This window comes from Perca fluviatilis, chromosome 2, assembly GCF_010015445.1.
Source record: "Perca fluviatilis chromosome 2, GENO_Pfluv_1.0, whole genome shotgun sequence".
Classification (NCBI taxonomy): domain Eukaryota; kingdom Metazoa; phylum Chordata; class Actinopteri; order Perciformes; family Percidae; genus Perca; species Perca fluviatilis.
The window spans coordinates 30,727,822-30,746,438 of record NC_053113.1 but is presented as its reverse complement, the minus strand read 5'-3'; the positions used below and the strand labels follow the sequence as shown (position 1 = coordinate 30,746,438).

Genomic DNA, 18,617 nt, shown 5'->3' with positions numbered 1-18,617 from the left:
TTAATTTTGGAGCAGATCTGAACCATAGAGCAGATACACAAATCATTTTTTTTACTTCTGTTAACTCTGTGAGATAGGGCATTTGCTGCATTCATGTTGTGTCAGAATAATCGAAAAAATTCACACTTCATTAACATTGTGACATAGGGCATGCCTTGGCGGAGGTCTGCTTTCAGAGTGCCCTGCTAGTGGTTATTATTGTTATCTTCAACTTTTATATTTGCAGTCTTCCCACTTTGTATTTCATTTGCTGCACAGCAATTTCCCTCTGGATAAATAAAGTTTCATCTTATCTTATCAACATGCAAACTCACTGTGCACTCCACCACACCCACCGGTAACACCATGACTTCCTGATTCCATTAGTACTACTAATACATTTTAAAAAGGGGTTCGATCTACAGCACAGTGTAATAAACAGTGAGCTTACCTCCTTTTGAAACAGCGGGCTCCTCAGCTTCTGCTCCTTCTCCTACACCCCTACTGCCTAGGAAGCCACCTAGGCTTGGGACAACTATGCTGAAACACAAAAACAAAGCCACACATATATGTCTTATGTCAATTTACAGAAAGGTTGACAAGAACAATGAAACAGAAAGGAGGGTGACTTTTAGCATATATTATCAAGGGTACATCAATATGTGCTGCTAGGACTCCCAACATCAGTGTCCTGACACATTGATAAATCACACCATCAGTTTTGATGTCTAGCCAACAGACCTGTCTCCACTGCAAACACAATCCACTGGATAGAAGGGCTCCCCAAGGCTGCGCCACTTTGGCTTAGTCCTCCACTGGGAGGCAAGTTTTGCATTGCCGGGTCGCAGAACTAGCACTGTGGTGGTCAAAACCACAACTACAACCAGCAGCAGACTCAGGAACCCTACACACAGTTAGCATTGTGTCATGATAAAATAGCAAGCACAGCCATGCACCTGCATGATAAAATGTTGAGTAGACATTACTTGTAAACAGTAAGGATGTACACCTGCTATCACTCCCCAGTCAGGTAGAAGGTTGAGTCTGTGCTGCTTGACAATCCCATACTTGACCAGCTGTGCCGGGGTCATAGGCTGGAAGACGGAGGCCCGAGGGTCACACTCTGTCTCCTTCTCACTGACCACCACCACCATACTCCACTCTGGGACAGCACTGTCAACAAACACATACTTCCCTGTTTCTGAAAACACATGGGCAAACCTGAGAAAAGGAGAGGAACAGAGAGAAGTTTGTGGTATATAGGGCACGTCACAAAATGGGATTTCAAATAATCAATACTTGAGGCTCTACCTGCAGTATGGACTCAACACTACCTTGTAGAGTTAAAGTTTGTCTGCTTCATCAGTATCTGCAGATGTCTGAAGGCACCAAAGTCCCAGCTGGGGTTACTGTTAAACAGGTGGTCTTTCTGATACACTGGGAAGTGGCTGAGATGGCGGTCTTAGGGATATAAAGAAAGTTAAAACAAGATTACTGTGTTTAAAACAAAAAGAAATCACACTGTCATGATGAAAAAAAACAAACATTAAAGTAAACAAAATATGTGGTACCAGTGTGGTTGATGGTAAGATGGAAAATGAGCATGTCACCAGAGGACAGACAGACAATGGGGTTGGGGATACGAGGAAGGACAGCCAGGTCGAAAGCATCATTATCATCTTCTTCTGTGTCTCTCCTCGTTCTGGGTCTTGTATTTAGGAGTTCTACTGGTTCTGAGTAGAGATAGATCGATGCTCAGGGTTTAGACAATCAAGTTAAATGTTCATATTTTTTCTTTTAAAATTATACTGTATACAGAAAGACATTATAAAAATAAAATGAATCAATATGACAAGTTAAGTTTAGTCACCTGATATAAACTGATTGATGAGCTCTATCTGTGTGGGAATCCAACCAAACACCCCTTTTGTGTCAAACTGGACCAAATGGATTTTACCAATACTCTTTGCGTGGATATCTGGTCCTAAAACATCGATTACAGTCTGGGAGTAAACGGAAACAAGCTCAATAAGAACTGCTACTGCAGCACAATACAACAGTATAATACATAAATTCAAGAAATAAAATGACAAATTATCAATAACTCATTTTAAGAGGCCTTCGCTCTCATTAAACTGACAAGGCAGCCATGTTTTTATCATATCTGGGAAGCAATTAAATATAATGAACAGTAATGGCATATTGTGCTTCTACATGAAATATACACTCACCTAAAGGATTATTAGGAACACCCTACTAATACCGTGTTTGACCCCCTTTCGCCTTCAGAACTGCCTTCATTCTTCGTGGCATTGATTCAACAAGGTGCTGGAAGCATTCTTTAGAAATCTTGGCCCATATTGATAGGAGAGCATCTTGCAGTTGATGGAGATTTGTGGGATGCACATCCAGGGCACGAAGCTCCCTTTCCACCACATCCCAAAGATTTTCTATTGGGTTGAGATCTGGTGACTGTGGGGGCCATTTTAGTACAGTGAACTCAATGTCATGTTCAAGAAACCAATTTGAAATGATTCGAGCTTTGTGACATGGTGCATTATCCTGCTGGAAGTAGCCATCAGAGAATGGGTACATGGTGGTCATAAAGGGATGGACATGGTCAGAAACAATGCTCAGGTAGGCTGTGGTATTTAAACATTGCCCATTGCCTATGATCCATGTTCTCATTCTGTTTACGCCAAATTCTGACTCTACCATCTGAATGTCTCAACGGAAATTGAGACTCATCAGACCAGACAACATTTTTACAGTCTTCAACTGTCCAATTTTGGTGAGCTTGTGCAAATTGTAGTCTCATTTTCCTATTTTTAGTGGAGATGAGTGGTACGCGGTGGGGTCTTCTGCTGGTGTAGCCCATCCGCCTCAAGGTTGTGCGTGTTGTGGCTTCACAAATGCTTTGCTGCATACCTCGGTTGTATCAAGTTATTTGAGTCAAAGTTGGTCTTCTATCAGCTGGAATCAGCCAGCCCATTCTCCTCTGACCTCTAGCATCAACAAGGCATTTTCAACAAGGGATGTTTTTCCTTTTTCAGACCATTCTTTGTAAATCCTAGAAATGGTTGTGTGTGAAAATCCCAGTAACTGAGCAGATTGTGAAATACTCAAACCAGCCCGTCTGGCACCAACAACCACGCCACGCTCAAATTTGCTTAGATCACCTTTCTTTCTCATTCTGACATTCAGTTTGGAGTTCAGGAGATTGTCTAGACCTGGACCACACCCCTAAATGCATTGAAGCAGCTGCCATGTGATTGGTTGATTAGATAATTGCATTAACGAGAAATCGTAGAGGTGTTCCTAATAATCTTTAAGGTGAGTGCATACATACATACATACATGCATGCATACTGTACATACATTAACTACTAAACATGTAGATCATAGTAAAATAATGAAACACAAAATGGTTTAACGTTTAAACGTCCTGTACTTGAGAAAAAGACTGTTGTATTAAAATGATATTACACAAATAAACAGTTTGGGCTGCTTAATATCTCTAAACCCAGTGCACCCAAAACATGTACATTCATAGGTGATGGAATTGCTTAAAATTATTAGACCAAGTAGCTATTTTGTTGAACTGCTAAATACATTTTGCTGCATGGAGAGATGAGTTCATTATTCATCACTTTCCCTTTATCGCAATATCACCAAATGTGCAGCTGCAACATTTTTCCATGTGTCCTGCTGAGACTAAGACTGGCCGAGACACAGATAAATGCTACGGCAAGCTTTCCGCCTACTAACCGATTTTGCTAACCCCTACAGTCTGAAAAGTCTCTTGGCTGCATCCTTACAATACTAGTATTAGATTTGTGTTTATTTTTATCTGGTGGTAGCAGCTTCAGAAAATCCTCTCATTCGCATACACATTTAATGTAATTCATAAGTACATATAAGGTAAATAAGAAATCCATTATCTTCTAAGGTATGGCCAATCACCAGTTTGTCAATGGCCCTGTCACAGCTCCCTTACCCTGGCCCAAACCATCTTGTCTCTTTCTTTGAGGCAGAGCAGCAGGTGTCCATCTGGTGAGAACTGGGCAGAGAGCTGAGGTAGTCTGGAAAGGCAGGAAGTGTTGCAATGCTCTTCGGCTGACACATATCGCTCACACTGGCAGCTGGGGCATTAGGATCAGGCAGATAAGACAAGACACAGAAAGACAGATAGCATTTCAGGCTACTTACCACTTAGAAATAATAATTCATGTCCTTCTTTTATCTAGCTTTAGTAGTTTTTACAGAGGCATTTTTCAAATATTAATTGACTCGGCAAGGTGTTTTGAAGGACCAAGTTGAATTTTAAAGTATAAGTGAGATTCACATGCCCATCTCCACATCCAGACTTCCTCCATGTTGTCCACAGGTGATATTACAGGAGTGGAGGGAAGGTGACACACACTCCCTGGATGCTGCCAGACGTACCTGACCTGTGGCACATCGTCTGTTTGCCTGAAACACATCGAACACAGACATCTAAAAATGTCTTCAAACACACAGATCTTGCCGGTCATTACATTATTCATGTGTGAGTATTTTCCATCTCACTGTTCTTCTGAAAAAAACTAATTATAGTAAAATCATCACCAACAGGTCATATTAAGGCAGTGTTTTCCACAGGTCGATACAGTAATGAATAGCCACTATATAATACTGACCTCAGGCTGGCAGTCCAATTCACTGTCAGAGGTAGAGCTTTTGAAATCCAGTTCATTATAGAAGATGAAACCAGTTCTGCACAAACACGAGCCATCTGAGTGCTGGAATGCACGATTCTTACCAATGCAAGTACAAGAAGAAGAACCTGAGGAAACAGGTGTGCCATGGCACAACCAATGTGATCAACAGAGATATTTTCCTGTACTGATGAACAATGCTTTTGAAACTGTAACTTAACGGTAAAATAAGCATATAATGTGTTCAGATAAAAGCACTTAATGTGACCTGAGTTATCTGGAAAGATCTTATAGGATCTAACCTGCTGTTGAGGTTGAGGAACTGCCACAGGGAAAGCATGCCTTCTGAGCAGGCAAGTGGTTGAAGGTACCAGCTGGACATGGGTGACAGTCAGCCATTATTTCAGCATTATTGCGGATACCAAAGGAGCCAGGGGGGCAGGGTATTAGTTGGGTGGATCCCATTGGACAGACATACCCAAGAAGACAAGGGTTACTCTTGTAGTGTTCTGTACCTGTTGAATCAAAATAAAGTCACACTTTATTTGGAGTTTGGCACGAAATAGATGATTTGTGGTAGTGACCAAATACCTGGGGGGCAAAAGTATCCTGGTGGACATGGAAGGCATTGTGGGATAGCAGAGAGGTACGGACGATAGGTGCCCCCCTCACACACACTACAGCAACTGTTTTGGGATCCTCTGAGCCCACTGGTGATTACAGGCATGGAACCCCCTTTGCAGGACTTCATGGCAGAGCTGTTGGCTGGGCAGTAGTAGGGAAATGGACAGCTGTGGGGCATGGTAACAGGGTTATTTATAAAGCTTTAATCCACACCGTATAGAATCAGGCCAAATCTATTAAGCTTTCATCATTTCAACAGTTAAAGCAGTGGCGTAGTGGGACCGGCCGGTAGACCACTGGCCCTTGGGGGGAGGGGGGGGGGAGCGAGCGGTGGAGAGAGGGTGCAAGGGAGTGCTGACCTTCTCAGTGCCACCTTTCCCTTTTATTTTTTGACTTTTCATCATTAGATGCTCACTGATCCCCCTATATTTCTGAAAATCCTAGACATGGTTGTGACCTGCACTTCGTTAGTGCTTTCTGATTAACCTGTGTGCGGCCCGCCGTACGGGTTGAACAGAGGCTGCACAGTTTGACCAGCGGGCAGCAGCCGCACACCAGGCCGCCAGATGGTGTTGCTAAGAATTTGCAATGTATAACTATTATCAGACCGGCCCTCGTGGCTTCGAAACACTACCGGCCCACTGGGAAATGTCCCGACTTGCCACCCCACTACTGAGTTAAAGCCTCTAATTTCCATCTCAATCTTACAAAAGTATAGTTTAGTTTATTTGTTTCACAGAACATAAAAAAACAAATTACACTGAAGAAATACAAAAATACACTTGAGTGTGTGGTAGAAACCTGTAGCGGCTTATATAAAAACCACAACCAAAGTACATACGCGGTGTGTTTGCATGCATTTCAGGTTTCAGGATATTGGACATCTCATGCACTCACAGTTGTTTGGGGGTGTGGTAGGAATGAGATCCCTCAGGACAAAAATACCCTTCAGGACAGACTTGCGGCTCAGCAGTCTGAGGTCCACAGTATGAGCCAGCTCTGCACAGCCTCTCTGAGACTGCACCTGGATTATAATCCAAAAACTAATTAGTACCAAACTTCATTACTGTTTCTTGGGAGAAAAGCATTTATTCAAATAAAAGACTCAAATTTATCACATACAGAATCTAATATACCATGCTAACATTATAAACTGTGTTGATGAACCTACCCATGGGACATTGATAAGAGGCCCTGCAGGGGATCCCCTCCACATTGGGCTTCCCGGTAGCCTGAGGATCTGGACAGAAGGTTCCCCCTGCACACGGTTCACACTGGCTGGGTGCAGCAGCTCCAGGAACGGGCCTCTTGGTGCCTGCAGGGCAGAAGATGGGGGGTCCAGACCCACTGCACCAGAAACCAGGTGGGCAGGGACTGTCGGAGTAGTCTGTAAGCCCTGTAAAACAACAGTTTTCTGAAAAAAACTATTCATCACTTCACACACTATAACCAAAATAGAAATAAATCGTCCACACACATTGAGGGGACGTTAAATGGAAAAACAACTGAACCATTAAGTTTATCAAAATGACTCCAACACAAGTGAAGTTCTTTACTACTCATAATTGAGGAAGCCTTTATTTACGCATTCAAAGAATCTGAGGGAGAAGATGGAGGGAGACAATCTGCTGAGAATCAACCACTACTGTAGATAAAGTACCAATGTGATTTCTATTTGAAATCATTTAAAGCATTCATGAGGAAGATGAGGTTTTTTTTGTATTTTTGATATAGGAAGTTTAAATGTAGTGTCTTCTATCACATGATACCTCCCTCCCAGTTATCTCAGGCACAGGTTTAATAATGTGCATACATAGTAAAATGAATACAACCTACTGTAGAAAAGTAATTTTTGTGTCCTTAGAAATGTAAAATTAAACCTGCCAGAGAGAGGACTATTAGGGCGTATTTTACACTTTAATATACAGCAGGCACAGGATGTAGTAGAATGAAAAGGGGAAAATACCTTTAATGGAAAACATAAGGATAAGGATTCTGTTACATTTGAAATGTTTAATTTTAGTTCATCTTTTTAATTAGTCGTGGTGAGTTCAATGCAGTGTGTCAGACCTGTGCTGTTACAGTGTGAACCAGGAGGGCAGGGTAGGCAGTCGCCCTTACTGCCTGCTCCAGGGGAATCTCGGTAGGTGTACAGCGGACATGGCCTGGGTCCTGTCCCTCCATTGAAATCACTGCCTGGCAGGCCATCACAGTAATGAGCAGCAGGACACAGATGAAGGACTGGGTCGCCTGCAAACAAACAAGAAAAACGCTTTCAGATATGTTCATGGTGAGGTTGTTTTAATGCCACATTTGTTACACTCTTGCTTATTAGTTGAGGAATCAATTTCAATAATTTATTGATCACTTTAAAGACTCATCAAGCCCTTGCCCCTGGCTAAATTTCAAAGTTATAATTTTCAAAGCAGGGCCCTTCAGGCTTCTTCCAATTATCAACCTGAGGTTTTAGCTGTAGTTCCAGTCCCAGGATCCTGCTGGTATCTACTTATACTCAGTTTACACATGAAACACACAATGAGGCAATTAACTTCCCGGCAGGAAAGCAAGCAAGCAGTATGCGGCTTCCCAAGCATCAGGATTGAAAAATGCTCATCTAGGCCAAAGAAAAAAGGAATTTTTACCCTGAAAACCTGATAACAGTAGCCACAAAAACACTTCCAGCTACTCAAACATAAGGTATATTATAAGCTCATACCAGGTTTACACCAATGCCGAGGTGGGCAGGGTAAGCAGTTCTGTAGGCTGGAACCTCCTGGGGAGCTTCTGACAGTGTTTGCAGGACACAACAAAGCCTCCTCTGTGCCCTCGGGACAGTAGAAACCTAGAATAATAAAAAAAAAAAAATTGCATTAACAATTTATTATACATATTTAAAGAATAAAATGATTAACTAAGTTGATGATAACTAATCTTAAATGTCAAAGAATCTATGATTTAAGTATGAAAATCTGTATGTTGTTTTTTAACGATTGATGTACTGTACCTGGTGGACATGGTCCAGCACACTGCATGCCCCACTGGCACTTGGTCAGATTAGACATTGATCCCTGAGGGGTGAAATCTGCACTCCCAGAAACACAGAGATAGCCTGCAGCACACATACCCTGGATCCTACCAGCCCTGAAAAAAGATTCATAGGATTAGCTTACACACAAAACCACACAGAAACACATATACACAGGAACCTTTAGAAGACTCAAAAATGTATGCTTCATTAGATAAATAGAATGATAATTACATTGTTTCTAACATTTTCACCTCCCACATCCACATTCATTATATTCATACATATCAATGTCTTAATTTGGCTGTTCAGTGAGCCGTGACTTCTGAACATGCTAATTGTGAGTATAATCAGAGCAGAGAAGAATGTTTGCCTTTGAGCATGTGTCTATGTGTGTACACGATGTGTGTGTTCGTCCGTGTATTTCTGGATGTATGTGAATGTTATACAAAGTGCACATTAGAGAGCTTGTGCATGCATACACTGCATCCATTGTACCTGCAGAACTTTCCTGGAGGGCAGGGTAAACACTCTCTCTCTTCTTGTAGCCCTCCCTGGTTTGAATGAGTGTATGTCCCATTAGGGCAGGGATGAGGCACCATTGTGCCTGAAAAAAAAGATGCAGTAGAGCGGAGACTGACAGAGCGGAGACTGACAGGGTGATTTATTACATAATTACAACAAAGGAATATGTTTTTTAAACTAAAACACAAGTCTGTTTTTTAAGGTTATACATGAATTTATTTATTTTATTAAAGTTGCCATCTGCTGTAGTCAAAAAATGTCATTTTAAAGTACCTGCAGGGCAGAATGAGTGTGGTGGGCAGGGCCATGGCTCTCCCACTATTGCTTCCTCACAGTAGAACCCAGCTCGGCATGGGATGCAACTGTCTGAGCCTGGGTTCGGCTGGTACTCCCCCGTGGGACAAGGCAGGGCCAGGGCAGAGCCTTCTGGACAGTGGTGGCCCTAGGAGATGATATAAATGACAAAGGGGGTAGGATTCAATGCAGCAGGACATTAATAATAATCAACATGGCACAAGCTTCTCTCTGAGAGATACTGTTAGCAATCAATAAGAACAATGTAAAAGGGAAGGAGAGAAAAGGGAATACAGTGGAAGGGAGAGAGAGCACAGAGATTAAAATAATTATATAGTATATGAATAACCCTTACTGTACCTTGGGGCAGAGGAAGGCATATGGAGTGGTTGAAGAGAAGTCGAAAGGGCAGTAGAAACCGGCAGCACAGGGGCCACTTGGGTTGGCCAGACCCTCAGTGGAGCAGTAGTGACCAGCAGGACAGGCAGAGCAGCTCTCAATGGACACTCCTCCTATGACAACAAATAACAGTGATGCAGATCAGACAAGCAGATAACAAGAGATCCCATTAGGAACTCTTTCAAATGCAAATGCAAGCTCCTAATTAAAGAGATGATATGGATATCAAATTATTCAATTCATCACACAGTGCTGTGACTCAAACAGAAAAAAATATGAGCGTAAACAGTAGGTGTACCAATGGTGTTGCGAATACTGCCAAGAGGGCATGGAATTGGAGAGAGGCACCCTCCTGGACAGTAGTGGCCCACGGGGCAAGGGCCATTCCTGGGGAAGTTGTCAGAGCTCTGCGGCGTTGGCTCCATGGCCCCACCTTGGCAGAAATAACCCTGCAAACAAGAACCTAGACAAAAATACAAAGATACACTCAAAGTGTATCCTTCAATCAATTAGACAGCAGCAGCTGATTCAGAACACTGCTGTTCGAGTCCTCACTAAGACCAAGAAAGTGGATCACATCACTCCAGTTCGGAGGTCTTTACACTGGCTACCTGTCTTCTAAAAGTATTTATTTCAAAATACTACTGTTGGTTTATAAATCACTGAATGGTTTAGGGCCACAATACATTTCTGATCTTCTAATACATTATGAACCATCCAGACCTCTCAGGTCATCTGGGACAGGTCTGCTTTTTGTTCCCAAAGTCAGAACTGAACATGGAGAAGCAGCATCAGTTTTTATGCACCACATATCTGGAACAAACTCCCAGAAAACTGCAAGTTTGCTGCAACTCTAAGTTCTTTTAAATAAAGGCTAAAGACTTTTCTTTTTGATGCTTTTTTTTAAATAAAGTAATTGTTCATTTTTTACACTGCACTTTATTTTTTACTCTTGTATTCTTATTCTTTTTTAGCTGTTTTAAAATATTTTTAATGAATGTTTTTAATTGTTTTAAACGTTTGTTTTATGTAAAGCACTTTGAATTGCCTTGTTGCTGAAATGTCCTTTATAAATAATGCTGCCTTGCCTTGTTACTAAATGGTTGAACTAATATCAGGGTGTGCATTTTGGCTAAAATAATGTGTCACCAAATATCTTTGTGTTTGGTCACCTTGTGGTGTTGAGGCTCCATATGAGCTACAGTACACTCCAGAGGGACAGGGTGTGCAGACAGAAAGAGAAAGGGCTCCTGTCTGGTTGCTGAAAGTCCCTAAAGGGCAGAGCTGAGGCAGGGCTGTCCTGGCAGGACAAAAATGGCCTAGGAAGAGAGCACTTATTAAATATTGGTACTGCAGAATTAGAAATTTGACCACTGGACAGTATTGCTGCTGTATGTAAACAGGTAAGTGATGTGATTTGTACTGTAGATTCAAAGTTTATTTTCACCATCCTCACCAGCTGGGCAGATAGAGGGCTCTTGAGTGGCTGAGGAGGAACACATGGTCCCTTTGGGGCATATCATACAGTGGGCTGCTCCAGGAGCAGGACTGTAAGTGCCAGGCTCACAGGGCACCTCACTTGCTGAGCCAACAGGACAGCTATGGCCAGCGGGGCAGAGGTAGCCATGGGAAATATCAGACGGGGTGGGACTGGAGCTGCCACTAAGGCAAACATACCTGTAGGCATAAACAAGGAAAACAAACTTCATATCACAAATATTGCCACAAGCTGCCATTAGTGAGACCGAACAATCTGTCAGTGAGGAAATATAATATATAATATAAATATATTACAGTTTTGTAATGGTAAACGGTTTTAAATACACCATACAGTATTTAATGCTAATGCAGTTACCATTACGTTATTTTGCTTATGTTCTAATTATTCAGAAATAAGCATCATCAGCCACTAAGTAATGCATGTTTCCAGAAAACAATGCTTTAATAACTGGCAGTGATTAAAGTCAGACACAATAAAATGTATGTTTCATGGCCAAAATGTCTTTTAATTGTACTAAATTTCAATTCTAGTCAAATTCTTCTCAGATCTTTTTATTTAGAGCTTATACATGGAATAGAAATAAACAGCAGCCGACACACTGAAGTGCTACAGGTGCTTTAAAGTGGGATTTATCTCTGAGTATTTATTGCAGAGCATTTATGCAACCCAATGCAACAGACAGCAAAGTGTTTCAAGTGGATCTTATGCTGCTGAAGACACCTGCTCCCTCTCCTGCTGAGACTCAAAAGACTCATGTGAAAGCCACCCCCCAATTATCTGTCTGATTTTGTTGTTTACATGTATACTGGCTTGTAATTGATTTTTGAACACCGGATATCTTGCTGGAATAATCCCTTTAATCCACATTTAAATCTCACACATCAATCCAAAACTATTTTCAAAAAACGAGGTGAGATCAGGGAGAGACTGAAAAGCAGGAGGGAAAGACTGGGAAAGATCATTTTAAATTTTATAAACAAAACCATTTTATGGACCACGTTCCCTTCAGGTCAAATGAAACAGTATGAACCCCATTATGGACGGAAACAAACAAAACTGTGCATCCACAGTGTGTGTGAGTGGCGAGATTTGAAACTGCAAAAGCAGAAGAGCAGAAGTGTTTACCCAGCATGACATGGGAGAGCATCTGAGAGCTCTGCTATTGCAGGCCTGTCACAATACAGACCATGCGGGCAGGGTGGGCACTCATCAACTCCCTTCAGTCCTTGGGAGATGGAAAGAGAGCCTGTGGGGCAGGGGAGTGGATAGCCAGTGCCAGAGGGGCAGTAGTGGCCAGAAGGACAAAGATGGCTTCTGGTAGAATTCCCCTGACAAAAAGAAAACAAAATAAAAACTATTATAATACCATTTGTACTTTTAATGGCATAATTGCCTAAGAATGAATGCATATTATGAAGCTATACTTTATTAATCCCTCTTGGGGAAATTTTGTTTTCTTTACTCCATTGTTACACACACAGGCCCGAAATAGACAAATACACACACAGATACATGTGTTAATGTTATGGAGAGAGGTGGTGAAGGTGAACTGGCACCTGTCCAGCTACTAGTCCACACTCCATTCCTGCTCCATGCTAGACTTGAATCAGCCACCCTCCCCAAGAAAAATCCCTACAAACTGAGCTACTGCCGCCCCTACATGTGCAGTAAAGTATGCATTGCTTGCATGCATCTTGACAGTAGTGCTAGAGGAAAAGCAATGCATCATCAAGGCACCAACAATAACCATAGTTAATTAAATGTAAATGCAGCAATATTTTATATCTTGTGCACAAAGTTATAATTTTGGCTAATGGGTAAATGGGTAAAGAAACAGATAAAACCTAGAAAACAGGGAGCATGTATGTGCTCAAGCAATCTTTTGTTTAGGTTTGATTAGATGAAAGGTCATGGGTCACCATTATAAAATTATAAATCATTCTCTGGAAAACAAAGATCTTCCAACCAACATTACAATGTTATAAACCAACAAAGTCAACAGAGAACAACAACACCACCTGATATTCAGTAGAGTTAGGGCTGGTTGATCCAGTAGGGCAGTAGTATCCTGCCTCACAGGGTCCTGTTGGCTGGGTCAGACCAGGTTGAGAGCAGAACATTCCTGTAGAAACACCAACAGAATAAAGAATTTATCATAAATATTTGAAACACAGTGACTTGACTGTGCACAAGTCATTTAAAAAAAGGGTTAGGTTATGATTATGTTGAACAAAACACTAATCCTTTCCACACCAGCGGGGCAGGGCAGGCAGGCATCAGGATTGGAGGCTCCGAGCTGGCTCTGCACAGTGCCAGGTGGGCAAGGGAACTCCAGTCCTAGAGTCAGTCCTGGAGGACAGTAGTATCCAACAGGACACAGTGCAGGCTGTACAATACCTTCAACTGAGCCACACAAGAAGAATGAATAAACACAGATGATATCCGATGAGACCAATAAAATGAACCGCACTTTGACACGTTGAAACAATGCAGCTGCATAATAAAGAAATGCACACTTTAACACTGTAAAATCGGTTGTCAGTTAGATTAGCTGAGTTAAAGAAGGGCTTTCAATTAGTAAAACCATGTGCTTCCCTGAGTGACTTTGTGACAATCCCCATGGAATGGGTGTGTATTTGTTGCTATCATGAAAAAGTAAATGTAAGACAACCCATGTTTCCCACCTTGACAGTAGTACCCAGGGGTACAGGTGGTGCAGTTGTCTTGATGTGTGTTGCCCGTTTCAGAGCTAAAGGTTCCTGCAGGGCAAGGCATGGGGACTGGCGTTCCTCTGGGGCAGAAGAAACCAGCTGGGCACAGAGCCCTATCTGCTCTGCTGGAGCCCCAGTCGCAATAAAACCCTGACCAGCAATCCCCTAGAACACAAAAGTGAAAACATCACATTTAAATGGAGGATATTATCTTTCAAATTCAGATTGAAACTTACTTCAGTAAACTTAATCAATAAACATTGATTTTAGGTGTTTATTTCATTTACCTGCTCTGAGCCCCTGTTGGCAGAAAATCCCAGGTGGACAGAGAGATCCAGTTCTATTGTCATTCGGGTTTGACATTGTGGCACCCATCAGACAAAGAAACCCAGCAGCACACGGTCCTGAAGGCTCAACCAAACCTTCAGACCCACAAAACTGACCCGCTGGACACACAAGGCACTCACCTGCCAACACAGATAAACCGTTTTGACTTCAGTCGAGTCATTTACTCTACAAATCCGTCTTCAAAAAAGCCAGACAACAGTGCAAGATATTACCATTTGTTCTCCAAGGTTCTGGGTTTTTACCTGTGGTGGTGAGACCGTGGCTGGGGCTGTAGGTGCCTTTGGGGCAAGGAAGAGGCTGACTATCTGGACTCTCCCTGGGACAGATGTAGCCAGCTGGGCAGGGCACAGGGCTGGAGACTCCAGAGGAGCTCCCCCTGGTGGGGCTAAGACTTTGGGACTGGCAGTGGAACCCAGGAGGACAGGGATTACACTCTTTCTGGCCAGATAAATCCTGGAACCATCCTGGCAAAGATAATTCAAACAGTGAGGACACCTTCAGAGAGGGTGAGGGAATGTGTACAGTATAAATAAAAGGTCTTACGTTTTGCAGAGTTAAATTCATAAAGTATAATTTCTTGTTTACCAAGAGGGCATGTTTTGCAGTAATCTTTGCCTTTTCCTCCAGTCTCATTTTGGTAAAAGCCAGCAGGGCAGGGTGAGGGTACGCTGCTGCCCTCGGCACAGTAGTGGCCTACTGGACAAACACCTCCAGATACACTTGACATTGGAGTAGCAGTCTGGGATCCCTCTAGACAGTAGAAACCTGGGGAGAAACACTTCAGTAAAATGTTTGAAAAGCTACACTTTTATAAAAAGTAGAATTATGCACCACACTAACATAACTAAATTTCCAGTCTTATTTCTGACCTGGCAGGCAGGGTCCAGAGACTGCAGAGAGGCCAGTCTCTGAACAGTAGAAGCCGGGACTACAGCTACGACACTGAGATTCGTCCACAAGCCAGCTCTGCTCACTATCGAAAGATGCAGACTAACTATAAACTGCAGCAGTAGTCAAGTGATTTCATGTAATTTAGATAATAATTGTTCAGTATCACAGAGAGCACGCAATGCCACAACCTACGATAACGCTTCAGATTACATATCCTGTTTCGCACAATGTTATATTTTATACTGACAAAGCATTAACGTGAACCATCATCAATGTCTGTGGATTTGAGTACATCTTCAAAATTTCAAAAGTTACTACTTTATACCTAGATAACAAGTGTAGTTTTAGAGTTCAAATCCTATTCTGTCTAATAAATATTATTGTTCATGGCATTTATAGATATGTGGGAGATTATAGAGAAATTGCAGGATATGCACCTGAATGTTCCTTTTGGGCATGGTTTTGGTACAGAAGTCCCCACAGAGCAGAAGAAGCCGGGAGGGCATGGGAATCCAGTCCGACTGTCTACTGGTGAAGGTGCAGAGGCTCCGCCAACACAAACAAACCCTGCAGCACAGGGCCCACTGGGGAAAGTCCTCCCTTTAAATAAATATATAATTCAAGCAAGGTTGTTATCACCCTAATAACAGATCAGCCATTTACCTTTAATTGTTTCTGGAATACATTACTAAATGTATAATGCAGCTGTCTGCAAGATAGGTATCTGTGAGAAATAAACAACAAGTAATTAATAGGTTCAGAGGAGGGGATGCAGTTTACCGGTTCCTTTACAGTACATCCCAGGGTCACACAGTGAGCACTGCCATTCCTCAACCAGTCCTGATGTGTTTCCATAGGTTCCTGTTGGACAGGGATGCTGATTTGCTGATCCTTTGGGACAATAAAATCCTCTCTCACATTGAAGTGGAAGGGTCATTCCTGATGAACAGATATGGTACAGAATGAAAAGGAATTTACTCTTGTTAAATCTAAATGTAAATTACATTTATGTTCCCAGCTGCTAAATGCTATAATGGGTGGACAAAAAAATTTGTCCACCCATCACCTTTACCTTGATCTGGACAATAGAAACCAGCAGGGCATGTCTCACAGCTGCTCTGGCCTGGTCTGAGCTGGTAGTTGCCTGGAAGGCAGGCAGTCTGTCTGACACTGCCCTGGAGCGACCATTAAAATTATTTTATTAGACTTTATATTTGGAGAATTACATACATCATCAGGCATAACCATGGTGCAACAACAACAACAACAACAACAACAACAGTTGAGACTGAGCCAGACAAACAACACAGGAAGAAGACAGAGAAAGTCAAGAAAAACAGGAAAGAAAACATGAATTGACCTATAGTATGCAGTAATGGACTTGTCATGACAGAATAAAAACCACAGCCAAGGAGGAATGCTCATGCAGAGACATGACATGCAATATTCAGCAATGGTGACAAACAGTAGCTTGAAGACTAATACTGGATGGCTGACCTTCCCACAACAATGTCCCACTGAGCAGACATGTTGTTGTGGTCTCTCAGAGCTCTGTCCCTCAGGACAGTAGTAGCCTTCTGCACACTGGCCACTTGGCTCAGCTATTCCTCTCTGGTGGCAGTAGCGACCGGGAGGACACTGCTGGCAAGCCTCGACTGTAGACCCACCAAGGGAACCTGATGGATTGCACACAATACACGTATCAATTCTAAATTAATTCATAAATTGATATACTTTAAAAAGTGTTGAATTGTTTGGTGTTTTATCTATACATCCACTGTGTACACAGCGTTTGTTGACTTGCAAACAAAAGTTGATTAAATGAAAGCATTAGAATAGATACCAATGTTAATTTGATGCAAAGTACATACCTATTCATCAGTTTCTAATTCATAACCATTCAAAGGAGCTAAGGCACATGTTAATAGGATTGTAGTTGTCCGCCTCGAGACAAGAATACAATTACACGATTAAACCACTTTGTTACTGAAATTATTCATAGGCGCCCAAGGGAGAGAAAAAAAAGGCTTCAATGGAAGTTTGCATATTTCTCTGCATCACTGAAGTGCAAAGATAGACACCAGTTCATGTAAGGACATTAGTGGGGGAAAACTGACAATGCGTGCAACAAAGGGGATTAGCTGTTGTATTTCTCAGTTTAGTATTGTGTCTTATTACTCATATTCATCATTCATTCATGACCAAAAAAGGGCAGGGGATTACTGACTTGTTATGAATTGTTCCTCTTCTCAAATAAAGAGAAAATACATCTCGCACACAGTTTCTTTTGATAAATAAATCAACAAGATTATTAGATACATCTAACAATTACAGCTATATTACAAAAGAGCAATATCTCACTTTTTATGGTTCCAACAGGGCAGGGCAGAGGAAGAGGAGTTCCAGGGGGACAGTAGTGTCCTGTGGGGCAAGGCGTGGCATGGGGGTTTAAAGAGCCTTTAGGGCAGTGATATCCTGCAGCACAGAGCCCTGCTGGGGCATCTAGACCAGTCTGGTTGCAGTAAGAGCCAGCCTCACAGGGCTGGGGGTAGGCAGAGCCCAAAGGACAATAGAAACCTGAAAAATAGCCACAAAAAGTATCACTTAAATAAATCAACTTCAGCTACACAATTAGGATTACTGTTTTTATGCACAAACACTTCCTCTAAAGATAGAGGATTTTTTCAAACTATGAACTTTTCATTCCCACACTCTTATTTAAAGTTAATCCAACTGATTTTTTTTATGTGCCAGTGGGCAGTAATTACTTTGTTGCAGGAATTAAAATCAGTTTCTTGCTGGTCTGACATAAGCTGTTTTTTCAGTGCAGCGTTTTTATGCGCACCATCACCCAACCATCTGCAGCTCCTCAAGAGGGAAGTTCACCTCCAGCATTTATGCTTTCGGGTCTTCTTATAGGGGAATTTGAACCATCAAGAGTGAGGTTCTTGTGCGGGAGGTATTCGTTTCGAATAACCATCAGCATTTATCTTGCGCTGCCTTCACCGAGTTACTGTATCGAGAAAATAATTTCATTAAGGGGTGTAACTGAAAAAGTATTTTCTATAATCATTGACTTAAATAAAAAAAGAAACTAACAGTGAAAGAAAAAAGTTCATTCTTCACCATGTCCCGATTTAACACTTCAGTCATCATTTTTAAAGGGTGAGTGTTAAAATAAAACCACGATTAAGTGGTATTAAAGCTAGAATATGCTGCACAGACTGGACAAATCAGATGAAATCAGTCATATGTCACAGCAACTTAAGTAAATGGGATACCCATGTCATGAGGAAGAAAGATGACGTGTGTGCCTGGGGGAATGAATTAAGTATCACATCGAGCATGTTCACACAAGTTCACAGTCAGGATTTACCCACCCTTAGGGCATATATCTCCTCTGTAGTTGGAGCAGGCATAATGTGGACTCTCAAGACATGATGGTGACTGAGTCACAATACGGTCTGAATCTGCCTGTGGCAGCGTTACCGCTTCGATCCAGCTAGCGTCTCTCCCTATAATAGAACATGGCAGATAAAGCATGAAAGATGTCCAAGTCAAGATCTTTTTCTTGTAGATAGGAAACCAAAGAGGAGCCATTTTCTCTTTTTAAATTGTGATTT

General features: G+C 41.9%; 1 protein-coding gene across 1 annotated transcript in view; it reads right to left on the bottom strand.

Moving 5' to 3' along the window:
• Positions 1-18,617, bottom strand: part of LOC120547140 (zonadhesin-like) — a 35,949-nt gene that overhangs the window by 5,587 nt on the left and 11,745 nt on the right. Inside the window, exons 25-60 of the mRNA XM_039782597.1 lie at positions 18,375-18,509; positions 17,356-17,571; positions 16,492-16,670; positions 16,067-16,169; positions 15,775-15,933; positions 15,432-15,594; positions 14,973-15,076; positions 14,689-14,868; positions 14,346-14,567; positions 14,043-14,222; positions 13,729-13,920; positions 13,298-13,447; positions 13,063-13,166; positions 12,170-12,372; positions 11,000-11,220; positions 10,716-10,862; positions 9,842-10,006; positions 9,505-9,656; positions 9,124-9,292; positions 8,824-8,932; positions 8,305-8,441; positions 8,017-8,142; positions 7,371-7,550; positions 6,472-6,696; positions 6,198-6,324; positions 5,268-5,467; positions 4,979-5,191; positions 4,659-4,804; positions 4,325-4,452; positions 3,977-4,121; positions 1,850-1,982; positions 1,551-1,712; positions 1,314-1,440; positions 989-1,200; positions 721-883; positions 431-519 (exon numbers count right to left, since the gene is read on the bottom strand). Of these exons, the coding sequence (XP_039638531.1) occupies positions 431-519; positions 721-883; positions 989-1,200; positions 1,314-1,440; positions 1,551-1,712; positions 1,850-1,982; positions 3,977-4,121; positions 4,325-4,452; positions 4,659-4,804; positions 4,979-5,191; positions 5,268-5,467; positions 6,198-6,324; positions 6,472-6,696; positions 7,371-7,550; positions 8,017-8,142; positions 8,305-8,441; positions 8,824-8,932; positions 9,124-9,292; positions 9,505-9,656; positions 9,842-10,006; positions 10,716-10,862; positions 11,000-11,220; positions 12,170-12,372; positions 13,063-13,166; positions 13,298-13,447; positions 13,729-13,920; positions 14,043-14,222; positions 14,346-14,567; positions 14,689-14,868; positions 14,973-15,076; positions 15,432-15,594; positions 15,775-15,933; positions 16,067-16,169; positions 16,492-16,670; positions 17,356-17,571; positions 18,375-18,509 (5,766 nt within the window). The remainder of the gene's footprint in view (positions 1-430; positions 520-720; positions 884-988; positions 1,201-1,313; positions 1,441-1,550; positions 1,713-1,849; positions 1,983-3,976; positions 4,122-4,324; positions 4,453-4,658; positions 4,805-4,978; positions 5,192-5,267; positions 5,468-6,197; positions 6,325-6,471; positions 6,697-7,370; positions 7,551-8,016; positions 8,143-8,304; positions 8,442-8,823; positions 8,933-9,123; positions 9,293-9,504; positions 9,657-9,841; positions 10,007-10,715; positions 10,863-10,999; positions 11,221-12,169; positions 12,373-13,062; positions 13,167-13,297; positions 13,448-13,728; positions 13,921-14,042; positions 14,223-14,345; positions 14,568-14,688; positions 14,869-14,972; positions 15,077-15,431; positions 15,595-15,774; positions 15,934-16,066; positions 16,170-16,491; positions 16,671-17,355; positions 17,572-18,374; positions 18,510-18,617) is intronic.